The sequence below is a fragment of the Mesoplodon mirus genome (assembly GCF_964341445.2).
Source record: "Mesoplodon mirus genome assembly, chromosome: 6".
NCBI lineage: Eukaryota > Metazoa > Chordata > Mammalia > Artiodactyla > Ziphiidae > Mesoplodon > Mesoplodon mirus.
In genome coordinates this window covers 117,214,675-117,231,354 of record NC_138982.1, presented here as the reverse complement: position 1 = coordinate 117,231,354, position 16,680 = coordinate 117,214,675, and the positions used below count along the sequence as shown (strand labels likewise).

Here is a 16,680-nt window from a genome sequence, read left to right as displayed (position 1 = left end):
TTTCAAAAATAAAAATTGCCTTTTTACTCTAATGAATAAATGAGATTAAAAAAAAAGATGCCTTGGCGGAAAGAGTGGCCGAGCGCGGGCGGAGGACGGAGAAGGGGGCGGCGCGGGCCGGAACCTCGAGCTTATTTTCAGTTGCTTTTTAAAGACGGGAAGCTCATGGTGCAGATCATTATTTCCAGTGCTGGGGCTGGAGGCCTGGCAGAATGGGTGCTGATGGAGCTACAGGGGGAGATCGAGGCTCGCTACAGCACTGGATTAGCTGGAAACCTCCTGGGAGACCTACATTACACCACTGAGGGAATCCCTGTGCTGATCGTGGGGCATCATATCCTGTATGGGAAAATCATCCACCTGGAGAAACCTTTTGCCGTCCTTGTTAAACACACTCCCGGGGAGCAGGATTGTGATGATCTTGGCTGCAGGAGTGGCACCCAGTACCTGGTAACAGCACTCATCAAAAACAAGATCCTTTTCAAAACTCGCCCCAAGCCCATTATCACCAACGTCCCCAAGAAAGTATGAAAGAACCCCGGATTTTCCCTAGAGAGCGGCCAACTCCTTGGACTCGTGCTCCGCTGCCACCTCGAGGACGGATGGACAGTTCCCTGGGACCACAAGGGGGTCCTGCTTTAAACACAGGCCATCCTCTAGGTATGAACTCAGATCCCTTCCTTATGGCAACCGGCTCTCTTGGTGGAAATTTGGCTCCGTTTCCAAGGAACCCGTCTCCTTTTCCAACTTCATCAGGCTCATTGGCTTCAAATCCAGCACCTTTCCCTGCTGGTGCTCGTGACCCAAGCATGGCTTCTTTTCCAAGAGGGATGAATCCCACTGGCACAGGTGCAGTTTCTTTCCCAAGGCCGGGTGGTCTCTTGGGCCCAAGCCCAGGGTCAGCTCTAAATCCTAGAGCAGGGGCTCTTCCAGGCCCAGGGCCTCTGTCTAACCCAAGGTTAGGGGGTCTCCCAGGGCCAGGTCCTATGTCCAACCCAAGGCCAGGTGGTCTTCTGGGATCAGGTCCTGACCCCAGAAGTGGTGGCCCCATGGGCCCTGGATCTGGACCCAACCTGAGAGCAGGTGTCCTGTTGACTTCTGGGAATGGTCCTCCCAATCCTAGGCCCGTTGGCCTGGGCCCCGGACCAAGTCCTAATCTGAGATCAGGCTTTGTAGGTACAAACCTTGCCCCGAGGTCAGGTATGTTTCCAGGCCCTGGCCTTGGGCCCAACCCAAGGTCAAGTGGCCTGGGCCCAGGCCTTGGGCCTAACCCAAGGGCAGGTGGCCTGGCTCCAAGCCCTAATTTGGACACCAGAGCAGGTGGCCTCTTGGGCACAGGATCTGGTCTTAACTTAAGAATGGCTGGACCTCAAAGCCTAGACCTTGCACCCATTCTAAGAGCAGCAGGTCTTTTAGGAGCAAATTCAGCTGCTTTCTCACAGTCTTCTGGAAACATGGGCACAAGCCCATCTTCCATGGCCAGAATACCTGGCCCCATAGGCCCAAACTCGGGTCCTGGCTCTTGGGGAATTGGCCTTCCAGGGCCAAATCCATCTCCCATGTCAAGGGCTCCTGGCCCCATTGGCCCTAATTCAGCTCATTTTTCAAGGCCCGCTGGCCCCATGGGAGTAAATGCTAATCCTTTTCCAAGGGGGACAGGTTCAGGGGGATTGAACCCAGCTGCTTTCTCTCAGTCTTCTAACACATTGGCTTCAAACCCCGTTAGCTTCCAGAGGTCTGCTGGCCTCCAGGGCTCTAGTCCGGCAATTTTCCCAAGAGCCTCTGGGCCACTAGGCTCCAACCCAGCTAACTTTCCAAGGGCCACTGGTTTACAGGGCCCAAGTCCAGCTACCTTCCCAAGGTCTACTGGCCCATTAGGCCCTGGTCAGGTTACTTTCCCCAGGTCAGCTCCTGGGCCCCTAGGCTCTTCGCCAGCAGGCCCTGTGGGTATCAACCCAGCTCCTTTTGCAAGGCCAACTGGGACCCTGGGTCTAAACCCAGCTTCCTTTCCAAGGATGAATGGCCCTGTAAGCAAGACTTTGGTCCCATTTCCTAGAGTGGGGAGCCTCCCTGGCACAAACCCAGCTGCTTTCCCCAGACCAGGGGGTCCAATGGCTGCAATGTACCCAAATGGAATGTTACCCCCTTAAACACCATTTTCTCTCCAGGACCACCTTGGTTTCCAGGCACTGTGGTTCTGGGCAGGGGCTGTGTTTTAGGTGAAAGGGTAGATATGGAGCTACAGTCTGAAGTACATAGTTCAGGCTCAAGTTCAAATGAGCCTTTTTCCCCCCTCTGCGTCTTTCTTGACTGACTGAAGGTGAAATGTTTTCTGTGGGACATGGACTCTGGCAGGTGGGAATGATCCCGCCTTGCGAGAAGGAATCTCCAGCCTTCCAGAAGCCTGCTGTGCTTTTGTCCCACAGCTTTCTGCCCCTTGTTTCTTACTAGTTTCTTGAATTGTTCTTGTGGACTTTTCCTCAGGGATACATTGGCCTGCAGGTTCCAATTCATATGCGGTCCCCTGCTCACCACTGGAGAATCAGCTCACTGCTGTCTAGAAATGTTGCATTGGTGAGCGGACCATGCTTCAGCAGCACTGACCTGGTCACTCTCTACTGCCATACCTTCCCCTGGGGGCTGGAACACAGAACAGGGAAGTGCAACCACTTCAGAGAGCCACCAAATTTCTGCTGGCCTGACCAGGCCTGCAGCTCCCTTCTCCTGGGACTTACTTAGAGGAGGCCAGGATCAAGGCTCCACTGCTCATCCCGCTCCCTCTCCACTGGTACTCCCAATCAGAGAACCTCAAAATTAAACTGATGTGGATGGGGTTATGGGAATTGGGGTGGGGGTGGGGGGAATGAAGGGGAGAAATCACTGTGCTTCGTTCAGCCTGATGTGAAAGGATGGTTGGTGTTTTCCTGCATTGTACCTTTTCTTACTGTTTCTTTAATAAATGGGACGAGAGGGCAAAAAAAAAAAAATAAAAATAAATAAATAAAAAAATAAAAAAATAAAAAAAAGATGCCTTAAAGTTCTTTTTTCCAAAATAAATCCTGTAGAAATGGGTTTTCATATCATGGCTATGAGTGTTATTTATGGAGGCTCTTGGTCTGCTCCTTTGAATGAATTTATTTACTTCATCTGGAGTGCTGCTTGCTTAATAGCATGTCTAGAATTGCATGTCTACAGAGGCACAAGGGCACCATCAGTATCACTGTGGTATAGGTGGTCACTGGCACACCAGAAAGCAGGTTTTTATAAAATTTGAATTTCTCCTTTAGTTTCTGCTCAAATTAAACAGGAACATGCCTTGAAGCCCTTACACAGTGCACTGAAAGTCTTAGTCCAGATGATAATTAACAGTTCTTTACAAAAAAAAGAAACTTAAACTGGCCTTAGACGTCGATGGTGGTCTCTCAGCATTAAAATGAGATTGATTGCCTGTGTAAAAGGCCGTGGTTTTTTTTTTTTTTTTTTTTTTTTTTTTCTTTTTGCGGTATGCGGGCCTCTCACTGTTGTGGCCTCTCCCGTTGCGGAGCACAGGCTCCGGACGCGCAGGCCCAGCGGCCATGGCTCACGGGCCCAGCCGCTCCGCGGCATATGGGATCCTCCCAGACCGGGGCACGAACCCGCATCCCCTGCATCGGCAGGCGGACTCTCAACCACTGCGCCACCAGGGAGGCCCAAGGCCGTGGTTTAATAATAGATTGGTTTTACAAGTAGATGCTAAATTCTGTGTTTCGTTTAATCTACCTAAATCCACTTACCATGTTGTAAAGTTATTCTTGCTAAATAAACAGTACATTGCTGTGAATGTTGAGGGTGAGGAAGATAGGGCAGAAGAAATTGTTGTGTGATTATAGCACAAATAAAAACATTTTGAATAAGCCCAAGGAGATATAACTTTGAATTTAAAAAGCAGTATGAGGATAAATTGTGCTTAAGAATTAACATAACCTATCCAACCAAGGTTTTCTTTTTATTTAACATTATACCTTAATGCTCAATGAATAAATTATAATCTTCAGACAACCAAATAATGACCTTGTGTATAAATATCTTTCTATACTAATTCCTACTAGAATAAGATATCAGAAATTTAATTTTATACTAACCATTTTTTAAAAGAAGCATTTTATTCATTGACTCTGGACCAGCCTACTCCAGTTAACATTTTTGCAGTTATGCTGCCCAACTGCTGGACTGTTTCAATACTTTCACTTGGGAGTATGTTTTAGAAAAATCTTGACTTTGTATCTCAACCTTAGTAAAGCGATTATGCAATCAGTACAGCACTATATAGTAAAAGAATTGACCTGCTTGCTGAAGGGGTGGACAGTTGCATTTTGAAAATCATAGACCAAGAAGCTTAACTTGAATAGTTAGAAAAATTATAAATCATCAAGTAGATAGCTTTGCATTTATACAAACAAAAGATGAACCAAACGAGCCATCAGTGGTTCAGGAAAAACAAGCTATCTACCTGACCAGATCTCCAAGGCTAGGAAATCAGTGTAATTCCATGTATATGTGCATTTGTACTTCAGCAAGGCACTCTACAAATCACATTGTAAGCGTGTAAACAGGATGGAAATATAGAGACTGATTAAAATATTTGAGTGGATTTTAAATTTTTTGAATGGCCATACTATGCATTTTCAATAACGGAGCTAATCTTTTTTTTTTTTTTTTTTTTTTTTTGGGGTACGCGGGCCTCTCACTGTTGGGGCCTCTCCCGTTGCGGAGCACAGGCTCCGGACGCGCAGGCTCAGCGGCCATGGCTCACGGGCCTAGCCGCTCCACGGCATGTGGGATCTTCCCGGACCGGGGTACGAACCCGCGTCCCCTGCATCAGCAGGCGGACTCTCAACCACTGCGCCACCAGGGAAGCCCACGGAGCTAATCTTTGCAAAATATTTATATACAAAGGCTACAAGTGCTCTCTTTTGATCTTCTTTAACATTTTTTAATCAAAGTTTCAGATGACAATGAAGATGGAGATAAAATATGTAAATTAAACCAAATTCTTAGAGCATAACCCTCAACTCAGAGTTAGGATTCAAACAAATCCAGAATTGCATGGTTCAGATAAGTTCTTTTATAACTAGATTACAAACATCCTTGGTAAAAGGAATCAAGCATCAAAACCAAGATGAAATTGAGCTGGGAATAATTCAAACCTTTTTACGAAAGTGTCAAAAATAAGTTATTAGTCATGGGAAAAGCCCCAGAAATTTTAGTTGTATACAAGTTGTGCATGAGCTAACAGTATGATTTGGATGTTCTAATCTGCAGAATTCTTCCACAGGAGATTCCCATAGGCAGATCAGAGTACCACACATTAAGGATAAGACTATAGTAATCTAATCGATTACCCAGAAGAGGGAACCTGGCATAACTGTAGGTTTGTAAATCACAGAAACACCTGAGGAAGTTGGGAGTATTTAGCATAGGGAATTGAAGACTAAAGGGAGGCATGCTTCTTATCTGCAAATATTTAAAGAACTATCATATTTATGTGGAAGTAGATGTTTTCAGTTTTTTTGTTTAGGAAGGACAGATAGCAGAAAATACAAATGGGAAGATGTAGTTTGGTTCACTACAAAGAACTCTATCTTAATTAGGACTGTCTAGCAATAGAATGGAGGCTTTGTGTTAAGTAAGATCATTGTCTTTCAAGGACACTGTAGACAGCATTCCATTATTTGGAGGGAGGTTAGGTTAAATATCTTCTAAGATTCTTTCCAACACAATCATTTCATCAGTAGGATGTATTGTATACATGGTCTATAAATTTTGTGCCTTGTGGCAGAATATGTTTTCCTGAAAAAGGGGGAGTGCATTCTATAGGGGAAATAAAAGGGTTTCTTGAATTTTTTTTTTAAAGCTAATCTTTTTCTTCTATAAAACCTGGGTTAGCACTAACTGCTTTATTATGTTGTAGGACCTAATTTTGTCCTGAATCTATAGAACTACCATATCTCCTGGCATACCGGGGATCAGTTTTTAGAAACTAAAACTTAAACAGTAAACACACTGTAATATCATCCCAAACACTATGACCAAGCCAGAACAAAACACTCACATGATTAATGGAGGAACATTTTTTATGGTGTGTTTTCTCCACGATATTTGCTATAAAACATTCAAGATTCCACTGAAGGTTTCTAAGCTCTGTGGAATAGAAATAGATTGATAGCATCTTCAGCTTCTTGATAAAAGAAGGGCAACCTAAATGTAATTATTCAAAAGTCTCTGGGGAACAGGGAGATATGTCTCAAATGACACATTATCTAAAATAAAGTCAGACATACCTTGGGGAAAGCAATAGTGACTTCTTTTACACTTACAGTAATATTAACTTCTTGGTCTCTGCATCTGTGTCTTGATGTCTCTCCTCTTTTACTTGTTTATTTCTTTTTTAAACTAAAAATAAAATTACAAAGATAGAGACAGGAAAGGGAGGAAGGAAGAAGAGCACAATCAGATTAAACCATGCTTACTGTCAAATTTCATGTTATAATATCTACTACTTTTGATGTGATCCCATTATGTGATACTGGACTCTTTCATATATTAAAGAAAATAAATATTCTTTCAGTAGTTCTTTCAGTTAGAACCATTATGATGTATATTTTATGTTCTTTCTTATTTTCAATATAGTTTCCATTATTTTTTGTATGATGCTAAATGTGGTAAATATGACTTCATTTAAGTATGATTCAAAGCCAAGTCAATCATTGATAATTTAGAAATTCTGTGAATTTATATTCCTTTGTACTTTTAATGTGACCTATTAGTACTTAATTTTCAAAATAAATATTTCTTGGACATCTACCCTAATATTTTGTTTAGTATACTATGGTAAAGATTTACTTTGTTTTAAAAAATTGAAAATAGTATTTGATGCTAAAGTAGCCATTTGTTCATAAGGTTTTATTCCATAGTTGTACAAAAATAGTAATTTTTAAAGCTGAAATATACTTTTCTAGATGTGCATTATTCCTCAGTGAAGGTATGACTCACTAAGAATGTTTCTCTTTCTGATTCACACTTTATCCCATGCAGTACCTGATTGGATAACCTATATTACTTCAACTTCTGCCCACCACACTGTAGAAAATTTCTTGAGTTTTTTAACACTCACAGAACTTATTTCCTAGAATTGATGAATAACATCATTAATCACCCAGTGAATGCTGGAAGTCATCTTGACATCTCCCTCTCCCTCACCAGGCCTAAAACAATTGTGATGAACAAATATTGATGGTATCTTCTAAAAATCTTTTAAATCTGTTCTCTTTTCATCCACCCAGGCCAGCTCAACTCCGACCCTCAACATTTCTCACTAAGATTATAAACCTATTCCTCTAACTGGTTTTCTTTCTTCCAGCTATTTCCTGCTCCATCAAAATGCCTTACAAATCCACAGAGCTGCCAGAGTGATTCTCTTTAAAGAGAAAGTCCCTGTTTACAGATCCTCCATAGGGTTCTACAAACTTCTGGATAAAATTCAAACACCTTAAAAAATTATCAAAGCTATTTTGTAATCCAATTTCTGTGTACTTCTGTTGCCGAAATCTGGCCTCTGTACACAGGTGCCAGATTAAATCTCGGAGACAGAGTTTTGGGTGAAGTAGAAAGAAAACAGCTTTTTTGCTTTGCCAAGCAAACAGGGCCACAGCGGACTAATGCCCTCAAGTCTATGTGTCTGCCCTGGAGGGGGTAGTGAGGAGTTTTATAGTAAAGGTTCAAGGAGCAGCACATGATCAGCTTGCGGACATTCTTCTGATTGGTTGGTGGTGAGGTAGTGGAGGGTCAGCATCACAAGCCTTCTGGCTCCAAGCGGTCTAGGATCTATGCTCTTGCAGTCAGCAGTTTTCATCAGGTGGAGGTCTGCTGCCTGTAAAAACCGCTTAGGAATGTGTGTCAGGCCTTTATCTCTATCTTTCAGGGAACTGGGAGTTGGGTGATTCTGCTGTGTGGCAGATTTATAGTCTAAATTATCACCAGTTCCCCAGGCCAACAGCTATCCTTTGTTTCCACACCTTCACATTTCCCCATCATTAACTCTTGTCAGTCTTTTACTTCAAAAGACAAGGACACAGGGGCTTGTACACAGTTTCACTTCCTCAATCTACTGTCTTGTCAGTTTGCCATATGGGTGCTATGCTCAGCATAGAAGTCTGCATTTAGTACCATCCACTCTCATCCCTCTTTGACATGGACAATGATGCTTTGTCTTCTTGGAGTGTCATACTATTCTGCCAACCTCCCCATATCTTGAGTGGCGGGGAGAAGAACAGGATTGTAGAGGACTGGGACTTGGCAAAAAGCTTCAGACTGAGTGTGGAAGGACAGAATGGAAATAACATACAGTGGAAGAGTATTCACCTTTGCTAATCTCTGCTGCCTCATCTTTGGCCACATATACACCCATCCTACACTCAAGCCCTTTACCTCCAGACCAGTGGTTATCAATTGGGGTGGTTTTGCCTCCCAGTAGACATTTGGCAAAGCATGGAGTCATTTTTGTTTGTCACAACTTGGGGATGGGGGTACTACTGGCATCTAGTGGATAGAGGACAGGGATGCAGCTAAACATCCTAAATGCATGGGAGAGAGTGTGGCACATTCCTTCTTTGTTCCAGCCCTTTGAAAATGCCTTTGTGTGTCTGAAACTCCCTCCCCTCTCTTTCTTCTCACTCCTCTCTCTTCTATCCTCTCCTTCTCTCTCTCTCTCTCCCCCTCTACCCTCATTCCCACCCTCAAGGTCTGTATGATGAAATAACCTCTAATTCTTAATTCTGATGATCTCCGTTTAAATATTACTCTTTAGGAAGCCTATTCTGATCCTTCCCTGTCTATATTGCCTTTGATAACATGCACCCATAGCACTCTCTTCCTCCCATGGTCACATACTTGTTATAAATATTTTAAATTGTAGATACCTAAGTGTCTGTTTTTATGACTAAAGAGCAAGCTCCCTAAGGACAGAGACCAAGTCTGTAATGTTCATGATGATATGCCCTATGCTCAGAGCATGCATTTGTAGGAAGGGATGGAGGGAGGAAAAGATAGATGTAAAGTGCCAAATTCATATCGGTTATTAATAAAAGTCCATCTCTTCAAAGGATATTCTTAGTTTAAAAGGTAGGTGCTTTACAAAGTTGAGAGAAAGGTGAAAATTAATATTTTAAATCTCTCTGCAATCCGTTACATTATAAAATGGGATTCATGTTTCTATTCAAAATGCATACATTAATTGAATTTTTAATAAAAATGAGAGGATAGTATGGGTTTATTGGATTCCTCACAGTACCCTTTTATATATATATATATGTCTTTATTGGAGTATAATTGCTTTAAAATGGTGTGTTAGTTTCTGCTGTACAGCAAAGTGAATCAGCTATACGTATACATACATCCCCATATCCCCTCCCTCTTGAGCCTCCCTCCCACCCTCCCTCCCTGACCCCTCTAGGTCATCACAAAGCATGGAGCTGATCCCCCCTTCACAGTACCCTTAATAGTTCTTTCAGGAAAAGTTCCACTGGGGAGTGGTGTCTAGAGGATGGGGGCAGGGCCAGGTGTAAAAACTAAGCCCACAGCATAGTTTGTGAGACTTCTGGCCATCTCTCTATGTTGAGTTCATCTTGTATTAAGACCTGGGCAGATTTTCATAGATTGTCTTAAAACTAGCTTGACAAATACTTCTTACTAGAATGAAAGGTAAAACTCAGAGCCTTGAAATGAGCTTATCAGCATGAGTTCAAAAAGTTTACATATAACAAATACATTCTTTACTTCATAAAGGATAAAAAATGTGGGATTTTGGTCCCTTCCTTGATGATGGATCTAAATCTGTGTATCTCAGGCCACCTACCTTGTCCTAAAAAGTATGAACCTTAGAAATAATATCAAATTGAATACTGAAAATGCCTTTTCGTATGATTAAAGGTGATAATAAATGTGTTTTTAGATAAAGAAACAAAATGAGAGAACTTGTTAGTATCTCTCATTATACTTGTTACTGTTACCTGTCACTTGTGTCAGCACTATATGCCTAGCACTCAATAGAAGACAAAAGCATTGTCCTTTGTGAGAGATTAAAAAAAAATTTTTTTTGAAATGCAGGCATAGAAATCAGATTATCATGTTTGTCCAATCTTTCTGCACTGGAAGGTTAGGCATATTTATTAGCTACAACACAGCATTGCAAGCTGGCATTTGGATCGTTTCAATAACTAATGTTTGTTTTATCAACAGTGTTTTAATTTGACATGCTGCATGATGCATCTGCAATAACAGTGCCATATTTGATGGATAAATGCCTAGGAAAAAAATTCAAATTGGCTAATAAATAAAATTGAATTTCAAGACCCTATTTATTTTAAGGAAACTTGTCATGGGTTATTAACTGTACTAAATAATGGCTTATTTATGTCTGTGCATAAATAATTTGAAACAAATTGGGGTGACGTAGTTAGAAACTATCATACTTCACTTACTGCTAAATGTTGGTGAAGGTGTTTGTCCTCAGCTCCTCATCACCATACCTGCTATTTTTCAGAAACAATATCTACCGGTTAACAAGATTATGACCAAAATTCAACTAAAGTTCCATACATTTAACATAAATCTGTTTTTTAAACATTCAGATTTCTACCAATATGGAAATCAATGAAAATTCTGACTCTAGGCAGATGGTTCTTTAATTTCTCCACATATTACAATTAACCGGGAGATTTTTTTTTTTTTAATTTTTAAAGCTAATCGTTTGTGTCTCATTCCTAGAGATTCTGAATTAATTGGTCTAGGGTGATTTTTTTGTTTTTTTAAAAAAAATCAGATTCTTTTTGTTTTGTTTTGTTTTTTTAAAGTTCTTAAGCAATTATAAATTGAAAGCCAGGATTGGAAACTCCTGCTGTAACACAGAGTTCTGGTCACTAATGCATATTAATGTATTAGTCTTATCTGGGCAGTGAGATCAAATTGTTTAATACTAATAATTGTCCCACTTAACAAAGAGTTTTCTGAGCATGTCTTTTGAATACACAGTTCTAGGTGCTAAGGGAATATCCAAGATAGGCTTTGTTCTCAAGGAATTTACATAAGGGATTACAGTGACAATATTGAAAGGCAAAGTAAAATGATTGTTGCAAGAGAGGTGCAAACAAAGGCTTTGTGAGATCTTATCTGAGATGGACAAGGACCAAAACAGAATTTTTGGAGTAGGTAGAATTTAATTAACCTTGTCAATAAATGTGGATGCATGCTTCAACCTTGTTAGTGCTTTCAGTACCTCATAGTCTCATAATAATCCACTTAAGTAAACCAAACACTTTTACTTTACTAATAGTAAAAGCAATAATCCCGTGTATTTGCATTTAATTTTGTAGTGTGCAAACAGGTTTATATATGTCATCATTTTTGAGACTTACAACATATAAGATATGCAATTTTGTACTCTTATTTTTGGATGAGGAAACAGAGGCTCAGAATGGAAATCAGTTGCCCAAATTACAGAACTAACAAGCGGAAGAGTTAGATTTAAGGTTAATCCTCCTGAGTTCTAAATCGTTCAGACCTTTTTTTAATCACCCCTATTTGAATTTAAGGAGCTGCTGAGTTTGGGCTAGACTCCAGGTCTCTTAACACTAAATCCCTTTCTTAGGTTATGCTATGGCACAGAAACATTTAATATACCATATATTCAATAACTGTAGCTCAAAGTCTCTTAAAAATTAACTTTTCAAAAGGTAATTGGTAATTCACACCCTGATATATTTTTTAAGATAGTACCAAAAGATGCACTACCTTACTGATTTTCCCCAAATATAACCTTTCTTCTTTCTGTGCAATCATACTTAGTACCTGGAACTTGGGAAGTTTCTAAAGTTAAACCAGTTTAGAAGCTATAAAAGGTCACAGGAATGAGGATCTTGAGTGTCAGCTCTTGATATCTGCCTTATAATAGTTCTTTTCTGTCCAACAAGTAGAAACATCTTGCATGCTTTATCATGAACCATGGCAGATTCTATATAAATAGTTGCTGGTGCACAAACAAATTTAAGTTTTGCTTTTTGGAACTTTTTGGAAAACTTTTTTCCAAATATTTTTGATCTACAGCTGGTTGAATTTCAGATTCAGAACCCGTGGATATGGAGGGCCAACTGTATATGAGTAAAGGTTGATAGATAGATCTATAGACCATTTAACTTGCAAGAAGAGTGGCAAATTGAGTCTCAAGGACACCTTACAAAACTGACTGAAGGAACGATTTTATATTGTGTCCATTCTTAATAAGGACTCACAACCCAGAGATTGTCAGGATAAGCTGCTTGTCACCCCTGGTTCACTTACTGACAGTTTGACTTTGAGCAAGATACTAACTTTTAAAATAAGGAATAGTATAAATAGCATAGGCTTTTTTGAAGAATTAAGTGAGATAATAAATATAAAAGTACTACTCTATGCTTGGCACTTTATAAATTCTCAGGAAATAGCTGCTATGCTTTTTACTATTATTACTTATTATAATAAAGCTTAGTTGTTTGCCGGGTTTTTCACAAACACTGTTTTATTAATTGAGGTATTGTGACACCTTTACACAAAGAAAATGAAAACTGAAAAGGTCAGGAAATAAAAGACATGGACAGATTTATGTAAAAATAATTACCTCATCTCTCCTTACACTATAAAATATATGGCTGCTAGCATTTTTGACAACTTTTAATATTTTAGTATCTGATTCTTCATAATCATTTGATGACTTCTATGACATAATGCTCCAATGGGAATAAAATAGGTGTTTTGCTTCTTCACATACATGTTCTTTTAAAATAATTAACATCACTTAAGTATTTTAAGTATTAGGCTCTGGTACCCACATTATATTATATTTAAATTGACTGACCCTAATAAAAAGTAAAGATATGGATGCTTTCATTAGATGGCGTTTCCAATGTAAATAAAGTTCTAAATATTTTGACATAAAAATAGCATTAAGCTGTTTTTACCTCTAGACTATGCTACTATATTAGTTGAATAGAATGATGGGAGAACTTATAAGAAAAACTGTAGTATGTTCACCACCAAGATTAATTCAGCACAGTGACTCCCTTAACATCTGCTCCACTAAAAAGGAATCATTTTCAAGGGCCACTTGGAGAGTAAGTGATCATATACCCCTGAGTATCTATGTTAAAAGAGACAGTGAGAGAAAAGAGAAAGTAAAAATCTGCCTCTAGTCTTTCACTCTACTGTGTATCCTAATGAACTGCCATGGGGTGATTTCTCTTCTTCTTGTGTTGTGAATTTAAAAAGAGATGTTGGGTTTGTTTCTTCTTTGTTTTGTTCCCTGTTTTCCAATTTGGGGGTGACACCAGTTGAGGTCATTCATGAGTGCTATAATATTTGGAGTATATTCTTCTCAATAGAGGAGGGATATTAAAGGTATTGTCTCACTCCAGCATATTATCATTATAAAGTAAAACATACCATTAGAGAGAGACTCTGTGAAGGACATTATCATTACGTATTAGCACACACCATTAGACAGGAGTTTCAACTGCAAATCCTACTGAGGAGGATAGATTCATAACATCACGGCCCTCCTGGGTAATATAACTCAAAATTGTTAAATCATTCAGCTGAGGTGAACTCGGATCCCATGGTTGGCATCCAACATCACTCTGAGCTCTCAGTGGCTATTTACTCTGTGAGAAACAGTTCTCTTTTCTGATTCAGATGGAAGTCCTAATAAAGCTCCCAAGGAATTTTATCTTACTTCACCTGAGGCAAAACTCATACAAGTTAAATCATAATAAAAATAAGTATAATTATCAGTGGTGCTCAGCTTAAGATGTACAAATACAAAACATTTTCAGTTGAGGACATGGAACATTTAAATTCTTTTGTGTGCAAAGTTGTAACCAGTATATAGGAGGGATTATAAATGAAGCTGAGTGAACTTATCTAAATGAAACTAAAGAGATAACAGTACCATGTTTTATTTTAAAATCTTAACTGAGGGTAATGTCAACGGGATGTTTCTTTGTCCTACCAAATGCCAGAGTTATTTGTATATGATAGGACTAAATGCCATTTCTCCATGAGGATTCGTTTAATATACTATTTAGTCTCATGAAACATTAATGTATGCTATGGATATTTGCCTGTGAAAAGGCAAATTTTGCACTTCTCAAATGAAAATTAATCTTGAATGAGTTTAACTTGCATCATTTGCATTTTCTACGGATAGTGAAAACCCATTTGTAAATAAAGGTTTATTGCAAAGCAAAAAAGAGCATGTTTGAAGATGAAACTCTCATCTGGACCCTTGTCTAGGAGTTTGTATTTGCTGTGATTTACATGGCTGAGGATATTTCAGCTCCTAATTCAGTATAAGAATATAAAAGTGAGAATAAAGCTAACAAAACATATCACTTAATTCTCTAATACAAATTTTTATTTGTTTAATATTAACCCTTTTTTAAAATGGCTCCACCATCAGTAGACACAAAGTTGTGAAATAAAACATACTTATTTTATATGTACATATTTATATAAATACTTATATACATTATGACCAGTGGCGAATTTACAGCTTGTAAATTAGCTTATAAATCCCAAAGCTTGGGGACCAGTTCTAATCCTATACCATATATAGCACGTAGCAAACTATTGGTCCTGGGTGTGTACTAACTGTAAGAATAAAATAGACCCTCGCTATCTTAACTATTAGATTAGTATATATGTGCTACAGAGACAAATGCCAAACCTAAGTAGTTTCATATTCTGTGTTAATTTTAGATGTATTCAGAAAAATCCTTATCATTGGACACATTATAGATAAAAATTAACATGGTAAAATCACCTTTGTTCTCAGGTGGCTTTGTTGTGATTTTTTTAGCCCTTGAAAGGTCACTGCATGAAGAATGGAGGGAAAATAAAAATATTCATTGTGCCAGAAGGAAGTCTACTACCATCCTCCACCCCTCAAACACTCACGTGTATCTTTTCAGTTTACCTGTTGTTAGGCAAAAAAATCATTTAGGCTGATCCTTTTCTTTCATTTTTCACATGTTTACATATATTAGAGATTTTAGAGAATTTAAATACACAATTCAGTATAAGCTTCACTTATACTGAATTGTATATTTACTGTCTGTAAGTAAGCATGGCTATGTGTACATATATACCCCTCTTCTCAGCAGAGAGAAATTTACACTTTGGTCTCAAAAGACCTCACAAAAATGTACATTCAGTGTATAATTGCATTCCACTTTTTACTAAATGCTGAGAATGGTTTTATCCAAATTCTTGCAAGAACCACATAATAAGAGGGTGGTAGGACCAAGAATGGTGTCTAGTTCAGCTGGTTCCAAGTAATTATAGAGGTTTTTTTTTATCCTATTACATATACAAGCTAATGGCTAAGAACTAATGGATAGAATTGCCTGAATTCATATCCTGACTTCACCACCTACTAAGTTTGGAATACTGGATAAATTCTTAACCTCTCTGAGCCCCAAGTTCCTCATCTGTAAAATAAAAATAATAATAGTACCCACTTTGCATGGGTTGCTGTGAAGTTTAAATTAGTTAGTATTTGTAAAACACTTAGAACAATAGTGCCTAAAAATATAGGTGTCATGTAAGTATTGTTACTGTTACTGGTTTTAATTCTGAGGGATTTTAAAAATAAAATCATTGTAAATTTACTTTATAAAATTGCTTTATTAAGTCAGAATGTATATAAAGAAATAACTCCATAGTTTGGCGTTAAATGCATATTGAAATGCCAGACAAAAATTCTAATTATGGTTAAATGCTTGTCTAATGATTACTCACACAAATATACCAGTTGACATCATCACAGGCTGTGTCTTCCACACACAATTCCTTGCTTCTGGTTCAATCCCCCTCTCATTCCTTCTTTATTATTCCACACATTCAAACCATTCATCTTCAGCCTTTTTAAGAGCCTATACTGACCATTCCCTTTATCCTTTGTCCTTGCATCATTCTCCATGGAGAAAAGAGAAATCCTTGGGTGAGATCTATCAACAGTCCTATCCCCTATCATCACCCATCACTTTATCTACACATACTCAAAAAGCCAAGGATCCAGAGAGGTTGGGCCTGCAACATTCTTCATTCTCTGACAGATAATTTCCTTAGTGTCCCTTCAACTCTGGTCATTAACCACTAACCACTCCCAAAATGTGTCATTCTTTCAAATCTCTGAGAACTTTGCACACATTGTTCTTTGCCTAGAGTCTCTATCTTGTCTGTCAAGCTTCTATGTATACTCATTACAATATGTTTCTTATTACCAAAAGACTGTGCTGGGTGGCTACATGTGTTCCAGGCACCTGTCAGTAAAGAAAATCCTACCATAGAAGCCCAGGCAGGTGCTGAGGTCCTGATACACTGTGACAGGCTCCTCTGATGCTGAGAGCCTGCACCCACCCCACTTCTCCCACCCTCCCCCCAGTTCAGCCCTTGTGACATGACTGCCATGCTCCACAGCTCCCTGTCATCTCATCCTTCCACTCTCATTCCTCTGGTACTGTTCACTCTCTTCACTGGAAAACCAGTGAAGCATCAATCCATGTACTGTCTGAAATCCTTCAGACATAAAATAGAGTTATAGCCTTTTCTCCT

The 16,680-nt window shown here is 39.2% G+C and overlaps 1 protein-coding gene across 1 annotated transcript; it reads left to right on the top strand.

The window, feature by feature from the left end:
- Positions 1–386: 386 nt before the first annotated feature.
- On the top strand, positions 387–2,991 carry LOC309806100 (decreased expression in renal and prostate cancer protein-like). Its single transcript, XM_082624560.1, has one exon. It carries the CDS (start codon positions 528–530, stop codon positions 2,148–2,150), a length of 1,623 nt encoding a protein of 540 aa, XP_082480686.1. The 5' UTR covers positions 387–527; the 3' UTR covers positions 2,151–2,991.
- The last annotated feature ends 13,689 nt before the right edge of the window (positions 2,992–16,680 follow it).

Excerpts from the sequence above, each read along its gene's own strand:
- LOC309806100 (XM_082624560.1), top strand. The coding sequence starts at position 528 with ATGAAAGAACCCCGGATTTTCCCTAGAGAGCGGCCAACTCCTTGGACT.